Source organism: Pleuronectes platessa, chromosome 22 (assembly GCF_947347685.1).
Source record: "Pleuronectes platessa chromosome 22, fPlePla1.1, whole genome shotgun sequence".
Lineage (NCBI taxonomy): Eukaryota > Metazoa > Chordata > Actinopteri > Pleuronectiformes > Pleuronectidae > Pleuronectes > Pleuronectes platessa.
The window spans coordinates 9569078-9588007 of NC_070647.1; the positions used below are offsets into that span (position 1 = coordinate 9569078).

At 43.5% G+C, this 18930-nt stretch overlaps 2 protein-coding genes across 4 annotated transcripts; both read left to right on the forward strand.

Moving 5' to 3' along the window:
* Nucleotides 1-1914: 1914 nt before the first annotated feature.
* Nucleotides 1915-12864, forward strand: LOC128428445 (peroxisome proliferator-activated receptor alpha). 3 transcript variants are annotated; one of them, XM_053414621.1, is made up of 9 exons: nt 1915-2136; nt 2507-2746; nt 4731-4962; nt 5945-6090; nt 9705-9843; nt 10420-10619; nt 10718-10984; nt 11061-11304; nt 11386-12864. In XM_053414621.1, exons 3-9 carry the CDS (start codon nt 4779-4781, stop codon nt 11628-11630), a joined length of 1425 nt encoding a protein of 474 aa, XP_053270596.1. In that variant the 5' UTR covers nt 1915-2136; nt 2507-2746; nt 4731-4778; the 3' UTR covers nt 11631-12864. The 3 variants fall into 3 exon arrangements, with proteins under 3 accessions (XP_053270596.1, XP_053270594.1, XP_053270595.1); XM_053414619.1 differs by having other exon boundaries at nt 1917-2136; nt 2504-2746; XM_053414620.1 differs by lacking the exon at nt 2507-2746 and having other exon boundaries at nt 1921-2136.
* A 568-nt stretch (nt 12865-13432) lies between these two features.
* cdpf1 (cysteine rich DPF motif domain containing 1) lies at nt 13433-15683 on the forward strand. The gene is made up of 3 exons (XM_053414622.1): nt 13433-13596; nt 13784-13895; nt 14567-15683. The coding sequence occupies exons 1-3, from the start codon at nt 13484-13486 to the stop codon at nt 14693-14695; spliced, it is 354 nt and encodes a 117-aa protein (XP_053270597.1). The 5' UTR covers nt 13433-13483; the 3' UTR covers nt 14696-15683.
* The last annotated feature ends 3247 nt before the right edge of the window (nt 15684-18930 follow it).

The window sequence follows — 18930 nt, forward strand, 5'->3', positions numbered from 1 at the left end:
GCCGACTAGGACGGTGTTTACTGTAGTTTATGTTATGCAGAGCATTAAATGTCATCAACAAGTTTATCATTACCACCAAAAAATGCTGTATCCCTTTAGTAATAGCTCAAGACATTGAAAGGTATGTTGCTATGAAAGTGCCTCTTCTTCATCACATCATTTTGGTGAAAGTTGCAAGAAAAAGCTACTTCTCACATCTTAGGCCTGTAGAAGATAATTAGCATAATCACGTTTTTGATTCTAGATCGAGATTATCAATAACCAGCTGAACCTCTAATCTGTCTGGAAGAAAGGTCTCTCACCATTTATAACCATTTGTCTTCTGCAGTAGAGTATGGGGCACCTCAAGGATCAATTTTGGGACCAATCTCTTTTAACATGCTTCTTTTAGCTAACAATATTCATAGACAATTTGTTTTCTTCCACTGTTTCATTGATGACACCCACCAATCACAGAGTCCTGAGTTCTGCACTGGAGCGTCGTTTGATGTAATAAACTGAAAATCTCTTCTTCTTTGAACTCAACCAGAACCAGGGTTATTGTTACTGAAACACTTAAATGATGCCATCTGCTGGCGGCCCATTTGAATACCTTCAGCTGTCGGAAATATTGGCATCTTGTGTGACAGTAACTGAACCTTTGATCGGTAAATTACAAAACTTGTATAAACATGTTTTTTTTATCAACTAAGAATTATTGATTAAAATAATCCATGTGTAGCTTTAGGGTTAACAGGCTTTTATCTCATCACACTTTGGTTTCTATGCCTAAATGGTAAAACTGTAGACTTATCACTAACAGCACAGAACTCTGTGGCCAGGATCTTAACCAGAGTAAACAGATTTGAACTTATCACCCCAGTTTTACACGCTGGGACTCCTCTGTATAGCTTAGTTGTTTTTTGACCTTTTGACCCTGAGGGTCCTCTGACAGGGGCCCCATATCTGCTCCAGGCTCCGACTGAGTGGAACAGAGCTTTTTGAGTAACAACCCCAAGGCACTGAAAGACCAGACAGCAAGTGGAGTCAGTGGCTTTTTTTTTTATACTGCTGTTGTTGTTAAAATCAAATTGTTCCAGTTTTATGCATTATTTAGGTTGGTACTTTTGTGTCTGTTGGTGTATAAAGAATAAAAAGTCCTATCAAATGGCCTAATGAACAACTTTAATTCAGATAACATATGTCCTGTGACTGTAATATTATTATATATTGTTAGATTATTAAAGTAGTATTTTACTATTGTAACTGGTGGAGGTAGAGCCTGTTTAAACCATCTTTTATTATTATCAATTTACTGTTGTGTCGTATCATATTTCATAAGATCATCACATGTTATTTAAATTTAATTTATAATCTGTAAAGTTAGCAGCTATCAAATAATGAAATGAAGTATAAAGAAACAAGTAAAGTAGGACTTAAAATATTTCAAAATAACAGCTTCATTATCTAAGCAAAGCTAAGAATACACATTGTTCACAAAAATACTAATTTCAATAAAACTAGAATTTCCAAATGTGTGTGTATAACTTAACTACTTTGCTATTATTTATATGATCTTTGCTTATGATTTTTATACTAAAAGAATAATTGAAGGGTGGGGGCGGGGTCTGTTTGGTTGCCCAGGGCCCCCCAAATCCTTTTGAACGCCCCTGATTAAACCCATTGTTCAGCATTTTATTGATAGAAAAAATGTATTGTTTCATTCAGTATTTTGATGGTGAGCATCCCATAATATGTGATGGAGGTGACAGTGAGAATAGTTGAGGAAAGAAAATCTGCTGAATTATTTTTAAGCAGCTGTGGGATCACGTCACGAATCCTCTGACCAACCCGTCACGTGTCCTGAGCGAGGCGAGCCGCGTTCAAATCCCAGCACTGTCATTGGTCAGTAGCATAGGTGTGTCAGGAGGTGTGTGCGTCATGACGCACGCGGTCTCTGCGTTATTTCCTGCCGAGGGTAAACTGTGGAGGAGGGAGGCGACGCATCAAGGTTGCAGCGCAGACGATCAGGACCGTGTGTCTGTGTTTGTGTGTCTGTGTTGTGTGTGTGTGTGTGTCTGTGTGTGTCTCAGGACCTACACACACACATCCACCGCTTCTTGGCTTCTGGACATGCTTCGGGTTCTTGTCTCTGAGGTAACTCGTAACTTTTGTCACTAAACTCTGCAGTTATGTAACTGTGATTATCACGTTGAGGAGCATTTCCACATGGTCGCGTGTTGTTTTGAGGAATTTCAGTAACTTTAAATGTAATCACCACTCGTCTATCCGCATGCGTGATAGAAGTGAGCTCTCTCTCCACAGCGCGCACACTGTCACATGCGCTGGTCTCTGCAGCCAGTGGAGGATCTGGCTGTCTCTCAGTGAGCCCCTTCACTTTAAGCTTCCTGACTTGTGGTTGTTTAAAACCTCACACACCCACACAGTGTCGAGAAAGGTGTCATTGTGATCAGCATTTTCCTCTTCCACTCTCAGTCTGAGGCATGTTTCCATCTCTGTGCAGCAGCAGCAGCAGCAGAAGAAGAGGATCTAATGTCAGATCACTTGTTTTGATCTCGGTGTGGACGCTGGGCTAGACCCCCTCCTGGATGATCTGGTTGCAGGGGGATGAAAAGTTCTTGAAAGGGTCACAGCAGCTGATCCTGACTCAGCAGAGGACAAATGGGCGCCGGATCAATCCTCTATTCTTAACCACTGACTCTGCCTACTTGAAGTCTTGGAATCTTTCATGAAGACACCTGCTCAGGTATCCATCTGATTCGACTAAGCTCTACAATGTTTTGCACCGATTGTGTCGCCTGGCCGTGCAAAACATTGCTGTCATCTGTTAACATACTTTGCGAGCAGCTGACGTCTCTCCAGTGTTTCCTCTTCTCCTTCGAGACCTAAAGATAGAGCCCTCTGTCTGGGATTACAGTTCCTCTGGGACTTCAAACACAATGTCCTTTGAGGTGAGATGGAAACATGGGCTGGGCCCGGGGGGGTTCTTCTATGGAAGAGGAAGAGCCCATTTTAAACACATCAGCAAAGACCCAACAAGGCTGAATTATACGCATGAGAGAGACTCAGGCTTTATCCAGTCTTGGCTGATTATTGGTTAATCTTTAAATTCTTTGATTTCTTCGATGACTCTCTTGCTTTTTTTATCAGAAACTGTAAAACTTGGTATCATAATATCAGTTTCTTGGTTGGTGATCAATCTACTATAACTTAAAATGACAAAAAGCAGTGATCTGTCACTTTTTAGACCCTAAAACCATCATATATTTTGAATAATCTTCATCAGAAATGACGTAAAAGAGCCGCAAAACAGTGGCAAATCCAATTTTCTGTCCAAAAAAAAGAATGAACGTGTCAGGGCCAGGGTGCACTTCAGGACACGCCACATTCCACATCTATACGGTGGAAGCTGGAGCTGGATCGTACATATTTTGGACACCCTCCAGCCACAGTGGAAAAAAATTCAGTACATGTAGATAAATGATTCCATATGAGGTTTACAGTGCTGCCTTTCTCAAGCTCCCCTGTAGATGAAATGCTGGTCACTGTGTGTGTGCAGGGAGCCAGAGATTTACTCAATCTGCTCTTTGATGTGGAAATCTGCGCAGGCTCCCGGGGCATCAGCTGGTCACAGGGCAGATGTCCGTGGGATAGCAGCAGCAGTCGCTCAGTCTCCCTCTGGGATTTTAGCCTTGGAACACCTTCAGTGAAGAAGACCTGTATCCGTCCTGTACGTTTCCTTCAGCTGCAGGCGCACATGCATTTTGTTTCCCCTTTACACAGCTCTGGCGTGCCGTCAAGACTTGTCCTCTGGAAATTCTGTAACACAAAGACTAGATAAACAAGCTGATCAATCACATCCCGGCTATCAAGGCCTCAGGGATTGACAGAGTTCATGTCCCCCCCCCTAGGCTGATACAGAAAAACACTAAAGTTAATCATAGTGCTCGGCCATTAGGCTCAAAAAGTCCACGTCGAGCCTGAAGGAGTCTCGGTAAGTCGCCTTACAGATGTGTGCAGCTGTGTAAACTGAGATTTGACACTGAGCTCCCACGAGCTCTGAGACGGCCTCTCTGTGTGTTAGATTGGAGATATGATCCTGATTCCTGCACAAAAGTTTCAATTGCTTTCTTATTACGCATAAAAGTTATACTGCAGAAATATAAAAAGCAAAAGAACAGTGTTTTTTTGCAGGATCTGCCTCTTTTAGAAAAGTTCATTTTTGTTTCGTGAACGCGTCGTTTGCCTCTTCATAGAAGCGTCACCACCCGAGTACATTGGACAAAAGTAAATCAGTCCATGGAACGACAGGAGGAACATCTGTCACAGTGAATTACTGGAAGTTGTACAGAGCGTTTCCGAACATGAGCTGTGGACACGGTGCTGTGATGTTGTGCGATGGCTCAAACAGACGCCCTTCACCCTGCTGGGAGCAGCTGGCGGCTCCTGCAAATCCCAGCCCCCCCCCCACCCACACACATATATACGTTAAGACCAAACTTAACCCTAACACCTTCACATTGGGAGTCTCTCAGCTTTACATCAGGCATCAGTATCCTAAGACCTCTATACCCGTCCTCACATCTGCAGACAGATGTTTTATCTGAAACATGGAAACATGGTTCCTTGGGGATGAACATCTGAGCTACAGAGTCCATCCCCAAGGAAAATAATCATGGTTGTTCTCAGTGGTGGATCTTAAGTCTCATCATTCTCTCCCCTCATTCCAGTCGGGTGAGTGAGGGTTTTTTCCTCCCAGGTTTGACTCGGCCTCCACCATGGCAGGGGACCTCTACAGCCCTCCATCCCCGCTGGGGGAATCCCTCCTGGGCAGTCCTCTGTGTGGAGACCTGATGGAGGACTACTGTGACATCTCCCAGTCGATGGAAGACAGCGCACTGGGATTTGACATCCCAGAATACCAGAGCACCGGCTCAGGGTCCGAGAGCTCCACTGCACTGGGTGAGTCAAGAAGGAATGGTCACAAGGTACAAGAACAGATACTGTACGTCCAAATTGATGATAAATATTATGTGCCCTCAGTGCACACTCACTGATTATATTGCAAAGCAACAAGCAGAAGGTCCCAAGCTGCTTTTCAAACTGTACTGAACAGAGTTCATATTCAGGTAATGTTGATCGTTACAACAATGGCCTTCTGGTCTTTTGGCTCCAGAGTGATTTTATATTTATATTCACTGAAAACAGGAGATTGGACGCAATTGGATTCATTTCTCTCTGTGTCTCTTCACGTCTGTAGTTCTGCAGGAGACGCTTGTACTCAAGTGGTCGCCAGGGCCCCATTTATCTAGATTTATTTTAAAGATATGTTCTATTTCCACATATGGGAAATGTTCATTTGTTTTTGAGTAGTCCTTAGCTTAGCAAAGTTTACTAGCTGCTGCTTGTACCTTCATATTTATCGTACAGACATGAGACTGACAAAGATCCTCTCAGGAGTAATTCAGAGGACTTAGAGGGCCCTTTACAAAACGCACCCCACGAAACACATGATATCAAAGTAGTGGTATAAGTGCAAAACCCTCCCCCACCATCCCTGGCAAAGCACACACATTTATAAATTCCACTTTTCAACCAAACTTCTAAAATTGCAAAGCTTTTGGTATGAAGTTAGTGGCATGGGACCTTGTTAGGAGGTTTCCGACCACAGCCTTGCTGCTGTTTCCTGTATATGACCAATCATCAGATTTAAGTGGGCTTACAAAATTGTCATTGCTGTGGACTGACGTGCATTCCCTGTTGCAACACCCCAGGATCCTGACAAATGGAATTTCCCCCCTTGGCACACTGAATATGTGCCTTTTTAAATTGGTCGGATGCCAACTAGGTTCTTGTCAGCTGTGTCGGACTTGCTCTGTAAATTGCACCGTGAAGAAGGAGTAGAATCACCGTGTTTTCTTTTCTGCTGCGTTCTCTTCTGCAGACACCCTGACCCCGGCCTCCAGCCCGCTGTCGGGGGTTTGCGGGGCTGCACCGGGCACAGAGGAGAGCCTGAACCTGGAGTGCCGGGTGTGCTCGGACAAAGCTTCAGGCTTCCACTACGGGGTGCACGCGTGCGAGGGCTGCAAGGTGAGAGATGTGGGGCCAAAAAAGGCACAGAGCCAGCTGGAGTATGTATTGTATGCATGTAATAACATACTCTACTTATCAAAGTGAGAAACGCTATAGACATCACATTAAGATATAAATATAAACGTTACCACAGATTCAAACTCGTGATCCCTAGACAAACGATAGGTCTGCCCCCCCCCCTACATGTTACTGTGCAGCGGTGTCAGGGTTGAAAAACATTGGACGAGCCAACACACCCACGGGCCCACATGCATCCCTACATGCACGCCCGCTCACTGACACACATACAGAGCAGGGCCGCCTGACCCAGAGGCCAGTGGAAAGATTCTGAGACACGCTGCCAGGTCATGTGAGTTGGGGGACATGAAGGCATTGGTTGACTTGGCACCTCTGCCCTGGTTGGCACAGATCCCGACTGAGTGATAATAATACACAGAGAGAGAGAGAGAGAATTAAATTACCTTCTCAAAGACTCATTTTTTGATTTAATGCTGAAAGACATGTTTTTGCAAATGTTTCTGAAAAGTTTTCACCTTCAGGCCTAAATGAGTTAAACTCTGTATGAACTGCTTTGTGGTGAAATATATGAATTTCCAGACATTTTAATTAAGGAGTTCTAAAAATAAGATGTAAGACTATAGCACTGACACCAACCAGCACTTTATGGAGTACTAGGAGGGGCATGGGTGGGGGGGGAATATGAAAACCTTATTGAAACCATAGACAGTTAATTAAAATCCCCCTTAAAATGACAAACGACCCAAGGCCGCCATGGATTAGGGTTAGGCTCAGGTATATACTATATTTAGATTAGGTTAACATTAAGTTAGGGTTAGGAAAGTAGTAACTATGGTAAGTGTGTGTGTGTGTGTGTGCGTGTGAGTGAGCGCATGTGCTAAAACTATTAGGGATCAACACTGCATTGTTTGTGTGGTCATGTGAGCTCAGGCTGTTGCTGCTAACCTGAGTCTTTGTTTGCTATATTTACTTTGCTGCCTAAACTTATGACCTTGCCTGCAGTTACAATTTGAACCAGACAAACACGTGTCTGAGGTCGGACAGAGACGTTTCAGTTCCTCCTGGTCGTCTCCTCGTTGTGTAACCACCTCCACTGGCGCTGTGCCTTCGGTTTCACTGGAATCTCAAGGAGACAAGAGAGATGGACACGCAGGCAGGAGGGCGAATGTTTCAGAATGTTGATTCCACAGTCCGAGTCCGACGGAGTGACCTCTCGGCTTTACAATGTGCATCTGCGTGTTCCTGAGCTCTGCACACACCGAGCGGCTCCCTGCATTCATCAGAGGCCCCACAGATACAGCTCATCCTCGGCTGCATGGCTTGGCACACGACCTGTCAATGTGCCACACTGATTCCGTTCTAAATCTGGAGCATGACGCTGACGATGAGCTGTTGGACGCCGTGCATGCGAGAGAGACGTGTTTTGACAGCTCTCTGTTGCTAAGTTCTCCGACGGGGGGGGATGTTGCGCCATCATGGAAAAATCTGGCTCGTGATATGTGGCGAGTCACAATTCACGGTTTGCAGGCTGGACAGGCTCTGGGTATCACTTCTAACACCTTGCTTTAATGAGAGGAGCGCGCCGTGGAGCTGGAATGTGGCGTGAGATCCCGAGTCTGTGGTGGTGATGACGGAGCAGCAGGGAGCTCGACACAGACCGGTTCTTTAGTCGTGAAGGTGAACGAACCTGCTCTGTTACTTCGACTTTAAACAAAGAGGGACGACATGGCGGCTCCCCGGAAGTGAAGGCAAAACCTGTGTCTCAATTTAGGGGCTGCGTCCTTCGGAGTGGAGCTGCAGACGAATGCATCCTTCTTTACCCGAGAAATGAATGCTAGGTAATCAGGACAGTAACAAGGGCTGGATGAGGTGGCAACAGCAGTGAAGGAAATCCTCTGTAGACCAGACCGTCTCACATTCGAACCAGCCCATTAAGACCGCTACCTTCATTGGCCGTGTAGACCGCGTCCTCACAAGGAGACTTCTGCTGAACTGTGCCATGGCTCGTGTGTCTCAGTCACCACCTTGAGGCTGGCTACAGTATAGGTCATAAATCCCGCCTCCTCCATATTAGTGGATGGGACATTTCTCATCACTGCTATCTGTTATTCAATGCTCTAAAAACAGAGTGAAATGTCCTGATTTGACATCTGGAAGGACCCGAACGCCACTGTGCAGACTCTGGCTCCAAATGAGCAAGATGTCAGCGTTCGTATCGGGGACATTTGGGCTTCACGTCTGGAAGCGGAGACGTGTCGTCGTGCTCTTCTCTTCACAAAAACATGTTTGTCCTCAAGTCACCGTCACACAGTGCACCTCTCTGCTCCCGTCTCCAGTCGTGTTACTCACCTCTCTGGCCTCTGGCTGTGTCTGTACATACTCACAGAGACATGCGAATACATGCACTTACATCTGTTTTTTACTCCATGTACAGCTGTGATGTTTTATAATGTGTTTTTGTCAGACCCCTCTGAACATTATGAACATTATGCACGAACACTATAATTTAGATTAGACATCTTACCAGGAAGCTGGAGTTTCTTTACATTAAAAAACAATAACACAAGACAAAAAGTGATGTGTAACACATAATACCTCTTAATGACAATGTGTCATAACTAAGCTGATGACTGATGTATCATGTGACTGCATGGCTCCTGCCAGAAAACAAAGGTGTGTGTGAGTCCACATCAAAGAACTGTATTAGAAGTTGTAATTACTAAGTTTGTTGTGGTTGCTTTCTTTCGTATCTTAAATGGTCTTTTCCTGTGACTCAGCTTTCTTTAACATCTTTGCATGACACACTTGTGTTAGCGCCAGCACTTCCCTGCACGTCCAAGGACAGGATGAGACCCGATGACCTGAATTGCTCACCACCACCAAAACACTATTTTTGTGCTCAAAGCGTCACTCAGAGTTTTTCACTTCTTCCCTTTCCGAAAGGTTGCTTCCTCACTTTGCTCATTTTCACATCTCATATACGTGATAACACTGTGAGTCCAGCTACCGAGTTCGATCTCAGACAGACCAGCGTTGACGGTCACAGGAAGAGAGCGTACGAAGGCTCAACTCTCACGTTATGAAACCACATAAAAATTCACTAGTTCTGGATTTTGTTTGCATTTGCACAATGATTTTTTGGTCGAGATCTGTGATTTATCAAGAAATCAACAGAAAATTGGAAAAAAAAACTGTTAAAGAAAGGAAAAATAAATAAACAACCAACAAAAACCGACAGACAGGGGTGAAAACATAACCTCCTCGGTGAAGGTAACTTGCAAACAGATATAAGAGGTTCCAACCCCCTATACAATTTATTTGAATATATGCTCCGTAGAGTAAGATACACCAGCTTCTTCTTTCTTGCTTATTGAGTGGCATGTAGGTTTTTCATGCATTTAATTTATTAGTAAAATCAAATCACGAAGCTTCACCGTGTGGCGAGGATGAGTCCTTTTATTCTCTAGATGCAGTATTCATTATAAAACCATCATGAAGGTTAATTGGATTTCATATGAGGTTCTTTATGCAGCTACACAAATATTGCAGCTCAGGTCGAGAGCTTTAAGTATGTGTTGTTCTGTCTCTTTCAGGGTTTCTTCAGGAGGACCATCAGGTTGAAGCTGGAGTACGACAAGTGTGAACGCAGCTGCAAAATCCTGAAGAAGAACCGCAACAAGTGCCAGTACTGCCGCTTCCACAAGTGCCTCTCTGTGGGAATGTCCCACAACGGTAAGACTGGAACGCTCCACTCATTCACTGAACGATTTAACGTGTAATTAATTTGTGAGGGGTTGAAAAAAAGTCTGTTGAACCACTTCAGCAGCAAAAAAAGGAATTTTGCAAGTAAGCCCTGTGAGTGCGGTTGTACCAAACTCTGCTCACACCGAGTTCTTTACAATCACAGCAGGACACGTCCTTCTGTGATTTGGCTCCGGTTCAACGTGCTTTACATCGACTGGGTTTTTATAGAGCAGTGTCCCGCCGGACCCAGCTTGACACTGAGGCAACACAGGCCCGTACAAAGCTCCACATCTGGGCTGTCATCTGCACCGCCCGCCAGAGGGTCAGTGGGTTCGTCTCGATGGCCTCCCGCTGCAGACAGAGAGCAGTGTCAGTAACCTGAGAGGGAGACGACATGTTGCCGTCAGAGGAGAGGAACGAGAACACACCACATCTGTTGTGTGCGTGGGGGTGGGGGTTGTGTCTGCATGTTTTCTGCAGCCGGAGAACACGTCTGATTCTTGTGTGCACCATAAGAAAAACTCTTCTATCTGTTGCTAATGGGGAAATGTTTCTACCTGCCAGCCATTCGGTTTGGTCGGATGCCACAGGCGGAGAAGCTGAAACTCAAGGCGGAAAGCAATATGGTGGAGAAGGAAGCGGAAAGCCCCATGCTGGCAGACCACAAGATTCTGGTCAGGCAGATCCATGACGCCTACATGAAGAACTTCAACATGAGCAAAGCGAAGGCGAAGCTCATACTCACCGGAAAAACCAGCAAACCGGTAAAAAGACAAAACAAGAACAAAAGTTTGAGGATATTTTTTTAATTCTGCGTCCCCATGTCCGCTCTCATCATCGTCTCCTCTGTCTCTGCCCGCAGCCGTTCATCATCCACGACATGGAGACGTTCCAGCTGGCCGAGAGGACGTTAGCGGCCCACATGGTAAACGGTGACCAAGCCGAGCCCGAGTGCGGCCTTCAGTCTCGGGCTGTGGCTCTGGACGCAGAGTGCGGGGAGCTGGAGCAGAGGGAGGCTGAAGCGAGGCTCTTCTTCTGCTGCCAGAGCACGTCCGTGGAGACGGTGACGGAGCTGACTGAGTTCGCGAAGGCCGTGCCGGGTTTCCAGAGCCTGGACCTGAACGATCAGGTGTGTTTCAGGAACCGTACTTGTCACCTGTCTCACTGTGTATCTTGACCTCCTCCTTTCTTCCTCTTGTATTTAGGTGACCCTACTGAAGTACGGCGTTTACGAGGCACTCTTCACCCTCCTGGCCTCCTGCATGAACAAAGATGGCCTCCTGGTGGCACGTGGCGGCGGTTTCATCACACGTGAGTTCCTCAAAAGCCTCCGTCGCCCTTTTAGCGACATGATGGAGCCCAAGTTCCAGTTCGCCACGCGCTTCAACTCTCTGGAGCTGGACGACAGCGACCTGGCCCTTTTCGTGGCCGCCATCATCTGCTGCGGAGGTAAAGGACGCCGATGACAGACGATAGGCTTTAAAAGAAGTGACTTAAAACCTCCTTCTTCACCAACTTTGTCTCTTTTAGACCGTCCCGGCCTGGTGGATGTACCTCTGGTGGAGCAGCTGCAGGAAAGCATTGTCCAGGCGCTGCAGCTCCACCTGCTGGCCAACCACCCTGACATCACCTTCCTCTTCCCCAGACTTCTGCAGAAACTGGCCGACCTGCGGGAGCTGGTCACTGAGCACGCCCAGCTGGTGCAGGAAATCAAGACGACTGAGGACGCTGCTCTGCACCCGCTGCTGCAGGAGATATACCGGGACATGTACTGAAGTGAGCACACAGTCAGGAAACCCGGGACGTGTATTAAAATGTCGATTAACTTGGTGTAGACACAGTGCACATTAACCGATACTATCATGCATATCAATGTACTGTAAGCAACTTATTGTGCAGCTTCCGTGGACGTGCACTGCTGTGACCGTGTGACTCTGAGGAACAAAACTAGAGTGAAGTTCTTTTCAGGGGGAACGGCGGCTCCTGTAGGGGACCTGAGCACTGCTGTGAAAGGAGACACAGTGGGGAACGTACTCTCTGAATTCAGAAACCATTGATGTGGCGAGATATGTTGATTTGAGCTCAAAGAAACCATGTGCTGTTCTCACTTTTACCTGAAAGATAGGAGTACAGAGCAACGCTAAATGGGGAGGATATAGAAATGTGGTTAAGAGACTGCCACAGTCATGCATGCACTGATGCTAAATACTAAATGTGCCTTTAAACATTAAGATGAATGTTTTACAGCCAGTGTTAGTAGTGCAGAAGCGGCTAAAACTGTAAATCGTAATATTCTGGATTATTAGGGTGATTTGTTCATGTAAAGGTCATTTGAATGTGTCCATCGTGTTCTTTTATTATCATCGAGTGCCTTATCAGCCAAGTTTCCCTAAACTATCCGGAACACAATAGAGTCCTTGAAAAACATGGTTTGGATCTTTTCTCAAACTATTTAATGTTGGACCAAGAAATGTTCTCACATACTATGAAAATCAACTATCATTTGAAATGTATTTTGTTTTTATGGTTGATCTATTTATTTAATCCTGCTGCTAAAACCAGCACAACATGATAACTCACTTTAAACCCATTTTCCGGATCACTGTTGCCATGTGCAAAATATTCTCTACTTTTCAGTCATTGTTTTTCCACGAAGAAAAAAAACTGTTTTGGCCTGTATTTCATATTTTGACCATAAACACAATAATCTGTTGAGCTGGTTTGGGTTTTATTTTGTAAATATGGCAGGTATGTGTTGACCGCAGTTAAAGGGATGTATGTATCTACAGACCTCAATAAAAGAGCCAGTTGCCTTGTTTTCTGAACTGAAACGTCACCTCCTGATGCCACACTGAAACAATAAACTTTGTTTCTTGTCATAATGGAACTGTTAATATTTTTTAATCCTGTACAGTCGAGGGTTCAATGAGAAAATGTATTTGCTGTTTGAATTAAAGGAACTATGTCACATGGTAGCCCAGAATAAACGACTATATTTGAATTACTTAATATTACACTGGTTTATTTACTTGCCTGAGAAAGTAAATATTATCTTTTTAGGTGATTTACAACCCTGGTTGTTAATTAAATGTATTAATATACTTTAAAAATAAATATATTATTATTATTATAATTTATAGAAGGGAAAGTGCAAGTGAAACTTATAATGTTGATGACAGCAGTTTTTTTCTATTCAAATTCCCCCATGTGCCCTAAAAACGTATTTTTATTCCTAATTCCTAAATTTCAGTATCTGCATATCTTTGTTGTTATTTTTTCTATGGAAATGTTTGCTTCATTTCCAAATAGTTTTATACATAATCATGTCAACAAACATTACTTTGACGCATCGTGAAATATATTGTGGAATAAATATATAAACAAACTGATCTGCTAAAATGTTTGATAATTTAATAAACAAAATGATAATAATGACATTAAATGTATTTACAATTATTGATAGTAGCAATAATAATTTTTATTTAATCATTTTAATTCATATTTAATCATACGTATATTCTACAGTGTGTGGCTCTACTCCCCCACGCCTCTAGGTGGCGGTAAAGCTTCATGCAACATTGTGCCTGTACTCGACATGAAAACCAGGAAGTAAACTTTCCTGTGAACGATGGAGCATAGTTCCAGTGAAACCAGTGAAAAAACCTTCACCTGCCAGTTGTGTGGTTTAAGCAGCTCTTATAGTTACTACGGACAGAAACCACCAAACACTAGAGCCATAGTGTAAGTCACTAACTCAGCTCCGGAGCTAGCCATGCTAAAGCTAATGCTGTTAGCTGCTACGTGACTGCATTCACAGCGAAAACAACCGTCCAGTGATCTGTTCGTCGCATTCATAACAAACTTATGTCTCGTGCCTGTGCACCAGGAGAATCTACGAGAAGTTACAGTGTGTCTTATTCCCCATCAGGTTGCTGGAGGAGTGTTTTGTGACCAAGGATCCCTTCAGCCCGGACCGGGAGAAGTTCCTGGTCCTGGGCTCCACCTGCAGTCTGTGCAGCCTCTGTGTCTGTGCTGGATCGGTAAGGTTCAGTCCTAAAGCTTTGGTTTCTGCCTCAGACTCAACATGCGATCATACACCTGAAGTTCTCACATGATTCATACGTGGAGGCACTGATGTGGGCATGATGCTTCAGGGACAAATGATATGTTTGTGTGTGTGTGTGTGTGTGTGTGTGTGTGTGTGTGTGTGTGTCTTTAGGTCTTTAGAAAGGGTTTTAAAACTCATATATTGCCTAGCATTTATTAGTGTTAATTTGTACAGTAATTCTTCTTTAATTTGATTGTTGCAATGTTCTTTTATCTTTTTGGTTTTCTTGCAATGCTGAGTATAATCTGTTACTTACACTTTATGTTGTGTAGCATTTTGTGAATCTGGTTTTGAATGGCGCAATAGAAATTAAGGTGTTTTATTATTATTATGATTATTATTATTTTATATAATGACAAAAAATTAACATCAGCGTTCATATATTGAATATGAAGCTAATTAGTAGTTTCCTGCTTGACCTTGTTGATCACAGTTGAAAACCAGTACAATCTGTACAGACCTGGTAATTGATTCCTCTGCCCTGAAAGATGCATCGTAGGGAAATAAATATCCGTCTCTCCTGGAATAAGTGTGTTTGTTGTATGCGGTGCTCGTGTGAAACTGGGCCACTGATGCTGACCTTGGCTCTCTCCTCTTTGACAGGACTGCAGTCTCTTCTACACCAAGAGGTTCTGCATGCAGTGTGTGAACAAACACCTGGACCAGTTCCCTCACCAGATCCAGTCCGAGTTGGCCAAGAAGAAGCAGAGCTCCAAGGCTGCCGTGTCATGACGTCCTACGAGACGTAATCTGCTCAGGTGTCTTGGACGAATAGCTTTTTTCATGAATAGTTTTTATGAGCACTTTTTGATTACATCCACACTGGATGGAACTATAACTACACAAAGCTGCACAACAAAACATCCTGTACTGAATCCACGTCGCTCTCAGTTATGACCACTCTGATTGGAAACACACATCCATCACTAAAGTACAAATCTATCCTTGCGGGCAGGATGTTAACCTGCTGCATTATAGTCAGCCAGGTTTTATTTGTTTACTACAGAGTTTTATAGAAGAAAACTGCAGGTGTGAGGAGTGCTGCCAAACCTCTGTTGGATTTTGTTTGCAGGCTCGCAATCAAACCTCCCAATTAAAAATGCCTGACAGTTTAAAATCTGAACTTTCTCCAAATTGTATGTACACTGCTACTAAAAAAAATATAGTTAATTCAGTGGAGCCCATTTTCTATGCTATTTAAACTCATAATCAAATAAGGATGAACAGTTTTAAACTATCTCTACCACGTTTTCAGTTATGACCATGAGTCCCGTCTAAACCCACAGCAGCTATTCTAGTCTGTCTGTAAATAGTTCCAACAATATTACAGCCATGAGCGTATGAGTCAAAATAGCAAAGTGGAAGCAATAGTTCAGTTGTAAATCACACTCAGGCATCGATTCATGTTTCCACTGCCGTCAAAGTGGGGAAAATAATAATAAATGTTTTTAAATTTTTTAATGAGCCTGTTCTTCTTTTTTTTTTTTTTACAAGACAACACATTTTTAGTGCTTTTCAGCAACATATGGTAACAGTAACATTAACGGCACATTCTCTAATATTACACACATGTTCACAGTGACACATCGTTTGCAAAGGGCCTCACAGCTTGAACTTTGATTTCTGTTTGTTCATGGTCAAAGCTCGAAGTGTTGACTTCTGTCGAGTCACAATTATTTTCTCTTTGTTCTGAAATCATAAAAAACATAAAACACAAAAATAGAGTTTTGTTTTGTGACTTATTTTTTTATCGTGAATCATAATTAATGTTTAACTAACAGTCATTTCACTGCAGTTGCATCATCCCACAGTGGTGTGAAACTGTGACTCCCCTTTTGTCATTTTAAATTACACCCGGTGTCAAATGTAGCTTCCCAACTACTAATAATCCAAATAGCCTTTCTCTGACATACCTAAACTTTTCTTGTTCTTTAGCTGTCACTTCCTGGTGAGAATGCTCAACCTTGTCCCAGTAAAAGTATAATCAACTACAATGGAACTCCGTAGAGATCATACCCCCGCCATGGCTCACCACTACCTTTATGAAACCACATTTAAATTCACCACGTCCAGATTTTTATCTGGATTTGCACTAAATTGCGAGCAAAATATCAGTCCCATCAAGATCCATGAATTTTTCTCTTAGAAATCTATAAGAAAGTGGGAAAATGTGTATCGATCTGCAACTTTATTCAAGTTTGATCCACACCAAACTTGAATAAGTTCTTCCCTGACGCATCATGCATCCTTTGCAGTTTTGTGGAAATAATCAAATTTACACATGTGGAATACTCCGATCTAAGGTCGCATTATGTAGGCATATGATCTGGATCTGCACCATTTAATGGGTTCTTCTGGGGGTTCTGTCCCAGTCATCCACTAAATGTTTGTATAATGCTGCTACAGAAGAAAACATAACCTCCTTGGTGGAGGTAACAGACAAACTCTCACAGTTATTGTCACATATTATCTAACGTGTACTCCCCCCCCCTCTGCAGCAGAGCTTTAATGTGTCCAACTGTGCAGGAGAAAAAATCCTAAGCATTCGCCTTAAAGCATTCGGTTCTGCATGTGTGACCTTAACAAAATGTTCTCTTGCCTTATTTATCCTCTTACCCGCCTAATCAGTTTGATCAGAATCTGTTTTTAGCTCGTGGGTCGCTCTGTGCACACAACACTGTGCCCACTTTGCAGCAGCGTAAACACATTATGGATTAAGTGTGATTCCCAGCGATAACATCGATATAACAGATGTCCTCACTGTATTTGTCACGAGATGTTTGGGTCTTCTCATGGGTTAACTGAAACAGCATGGCCTAAAAGGCAGGCGCAGGGAGTTTTAATGCTGCGCAGGAATGCACAGTGACACACACTGTATAGTTTTTAGGGCTTAAACTGCTGTAGAAGTGGATTTTTTTCACTCGCTCACGTCAGGATTCCTCTGGCATGTATGGAAAATAAATGTGAAAGCTTTTAAATCTTGACATGAACCCAAATTAGACTCTTGGGTGAGACATTTTTTATATGATGCAAACAGGAAACCCTCAAAGGGAAATGGCTGCGAGTCTCAAAGTTTGTTTTTTTCCTCTTTTTTTTTTTTTTTTTAAAGCTGCAACACTTTCTGTTTCCTCATTATGTAAATTCCAAGTACACACAAGCAATTGCAACCAGTGTAGCACACAAACCGCCGCTGTGGCACCAGTGGCGAAGTCTAAAAGTGATAGGCACCAAGCCAACAGTGACGGAAGGATTTCTACTCCAGAGCTGATGTCATCTGATGCCAGGAGGCAGATTTGTGGCCTTCTTTTTCTATTGTTGTTGTTGTTTTCCTGCATAAAGGCTCTCAGTCATGTCTCATCCCCCACTTTTCCATCATATTAGATCTGATTCTTGTACTGGTGTCATTCAGGATTCTCTCTGTGTTGTCCAGTCGACCAACCTGTTTTTCCACCTGTTTAAAGGTGATCGAGGATGTGTCATCGATGGAGGGCGGTGCACAAGGGAAACTAACAGTCACGGCAACATGTTGGATAACATTGTTTTGATCTGTTGTTACTATGACTGCATTAAGAGGCTGTTAACGTGACAGCTCACCTAAAGAAAAGTAAAACGGCCTCAATCGCCACCTGGTGGCTGGCTGTAGTATAGGTCCTAAACCCTGCCTCCTCCATGTTAGTCGACGGGACAAGGAACAAACTAAAAAGTAAAAATACAAAGTTTCTGTAATGTGGTACTTATCACAGTTGTGTATGTTCAAGTGATTGTTTCCCTTTAAGTTTTGTTTTTAATTACTTATTTGGTGTTACAAAAAACAGGCTGAAAGGTCATGATTGACAGTTGAGACTAACTCGTGATTGGTCGAGCATGTCAATCAGCAAGACCTTGCTGCTCCATTGACTGACGGCTACGGCTCAGTCTCAGGCTCTCTCTGGATTTAAAAGTAGCTGCATGACCTGAAACAGAACGTGTTCCATGCTGGTAGAAAAGGGGCTGTTGTGCCGTTACAGACACAACCACCTCTACGTAAAAGCACCCCCTTGAGGCGAGGTGTAGTAAAGACGGGTGATGATTGGTTAGAAGTAGGGTTGAAATCATGTTGAACGTACACTGGGGGGCTTTTCGCATCACGGGTGCTTACTGCAGCACAACAGCGGCGTCATTGTCCTTCAATTATCTGGCAGCGGTAACTGAATACATTTACAGTGATTGAATCAAGTGGTGAGCCTAAGCTGTGTGTGTGACACTGAATCAGATGAAGATGTGAAATCCGTCAGCGCTCACACAATCGCTTGATGATTGATTCATGTGATAGTGTTACCAGCCCCCGGGCGAGACCTCGGCCCGGTGCTCCTGCAATGTGAGATAAACCTTTTTACCAGTGTTGTTCTCTTATCAGGTTTTTACTCTGCAGACAATTAGCTGACTGTTTTCAAAACCAACAGCATCTCACAGCGCAGGAACACGGAGACTACTGCCCTCAGTCTGAATATGATTATTTAGATCTTTATGTTTATATGAGTTGTGGGTGAGTTCAGTCTGGTGTAAGTTCTTGGAAGTCAATGTGTCCAAGACTAAAGCGTTGAGAATAGATTTTAGGATTGTCATCTCTCATGTGCTGATGAATGTTAAGGCTGCTGAGCTGGTGCAGCAGTATAAAAATGGGATGACAAGCTCGGCTTTGGGCCTCATGTTGTTGCCATGTGTGAAAAAGCATGTGCGTCAGTCGTACTTTTATGAATTTTTTTTTTATCAAATTTGATTTAATTGCATATTCTCTCTAAATTTCCTGCTATAAATGTGTGCAGCAATATTGTTGGCACAGCCCCAACTGACCTTCTTCACCTGTACAAGGTCAAGATTTTAAGAAGGCCTAAATAATCCAGTGAGGGTCGTTGCTTCCGTCTGTCCATAGATTCAAATTTATGAGTGTGTGCAAGTTGGTGCAGATCCTAATAAAAATCCAGATT

Bases quoted from the DNA above. Each gene is read 5' to 3' on its own strand.
- LOC128428445 (XM_053414621.1), top strand. From the start codon at position 4,779: ATGGCAGGGGACCTCTACAGCCCTCCATCCCCGCTGGGGGAATCCCTC. The intron at 6,091-9,704 runs GTGAGAGATGTG...TGTCTCTTTCAG, and splicing joins ACGCGTGCGAGGGCTGCAAG to GGTTTCTTCAGGAGGACCAT. The intron at 11,305-11,385 runs GTAAAGGACGCC...TGTCTCTTTTAG, and splicing joins CGCCATCATCTGCTGCGGAG to ACCGTCCCGGCCTGGTGGAT.
- cdpf1 (XM_053414622.1), top strand. From the start codon at position 13,484: ATGGAGCATAGTTCCAGTGAAACCAGTGAAAAAACCTTCACCTGCCAG. The intron at 13,597-13,783 runs GTAAGTCACTAA...ATTCCCCATCAG, and splicing joins CCAAACACTAGAGCCATAGT to GTTGCTGGAGGAGTGTTTTG. The intron at 13,896-14,566 runs GTAAGGTTCAGT...CCTCTTTGACAG, and splicing joins TCTGTGTCTGTGCTGGATCG to GACTGCAGTCTCTTCTACAC.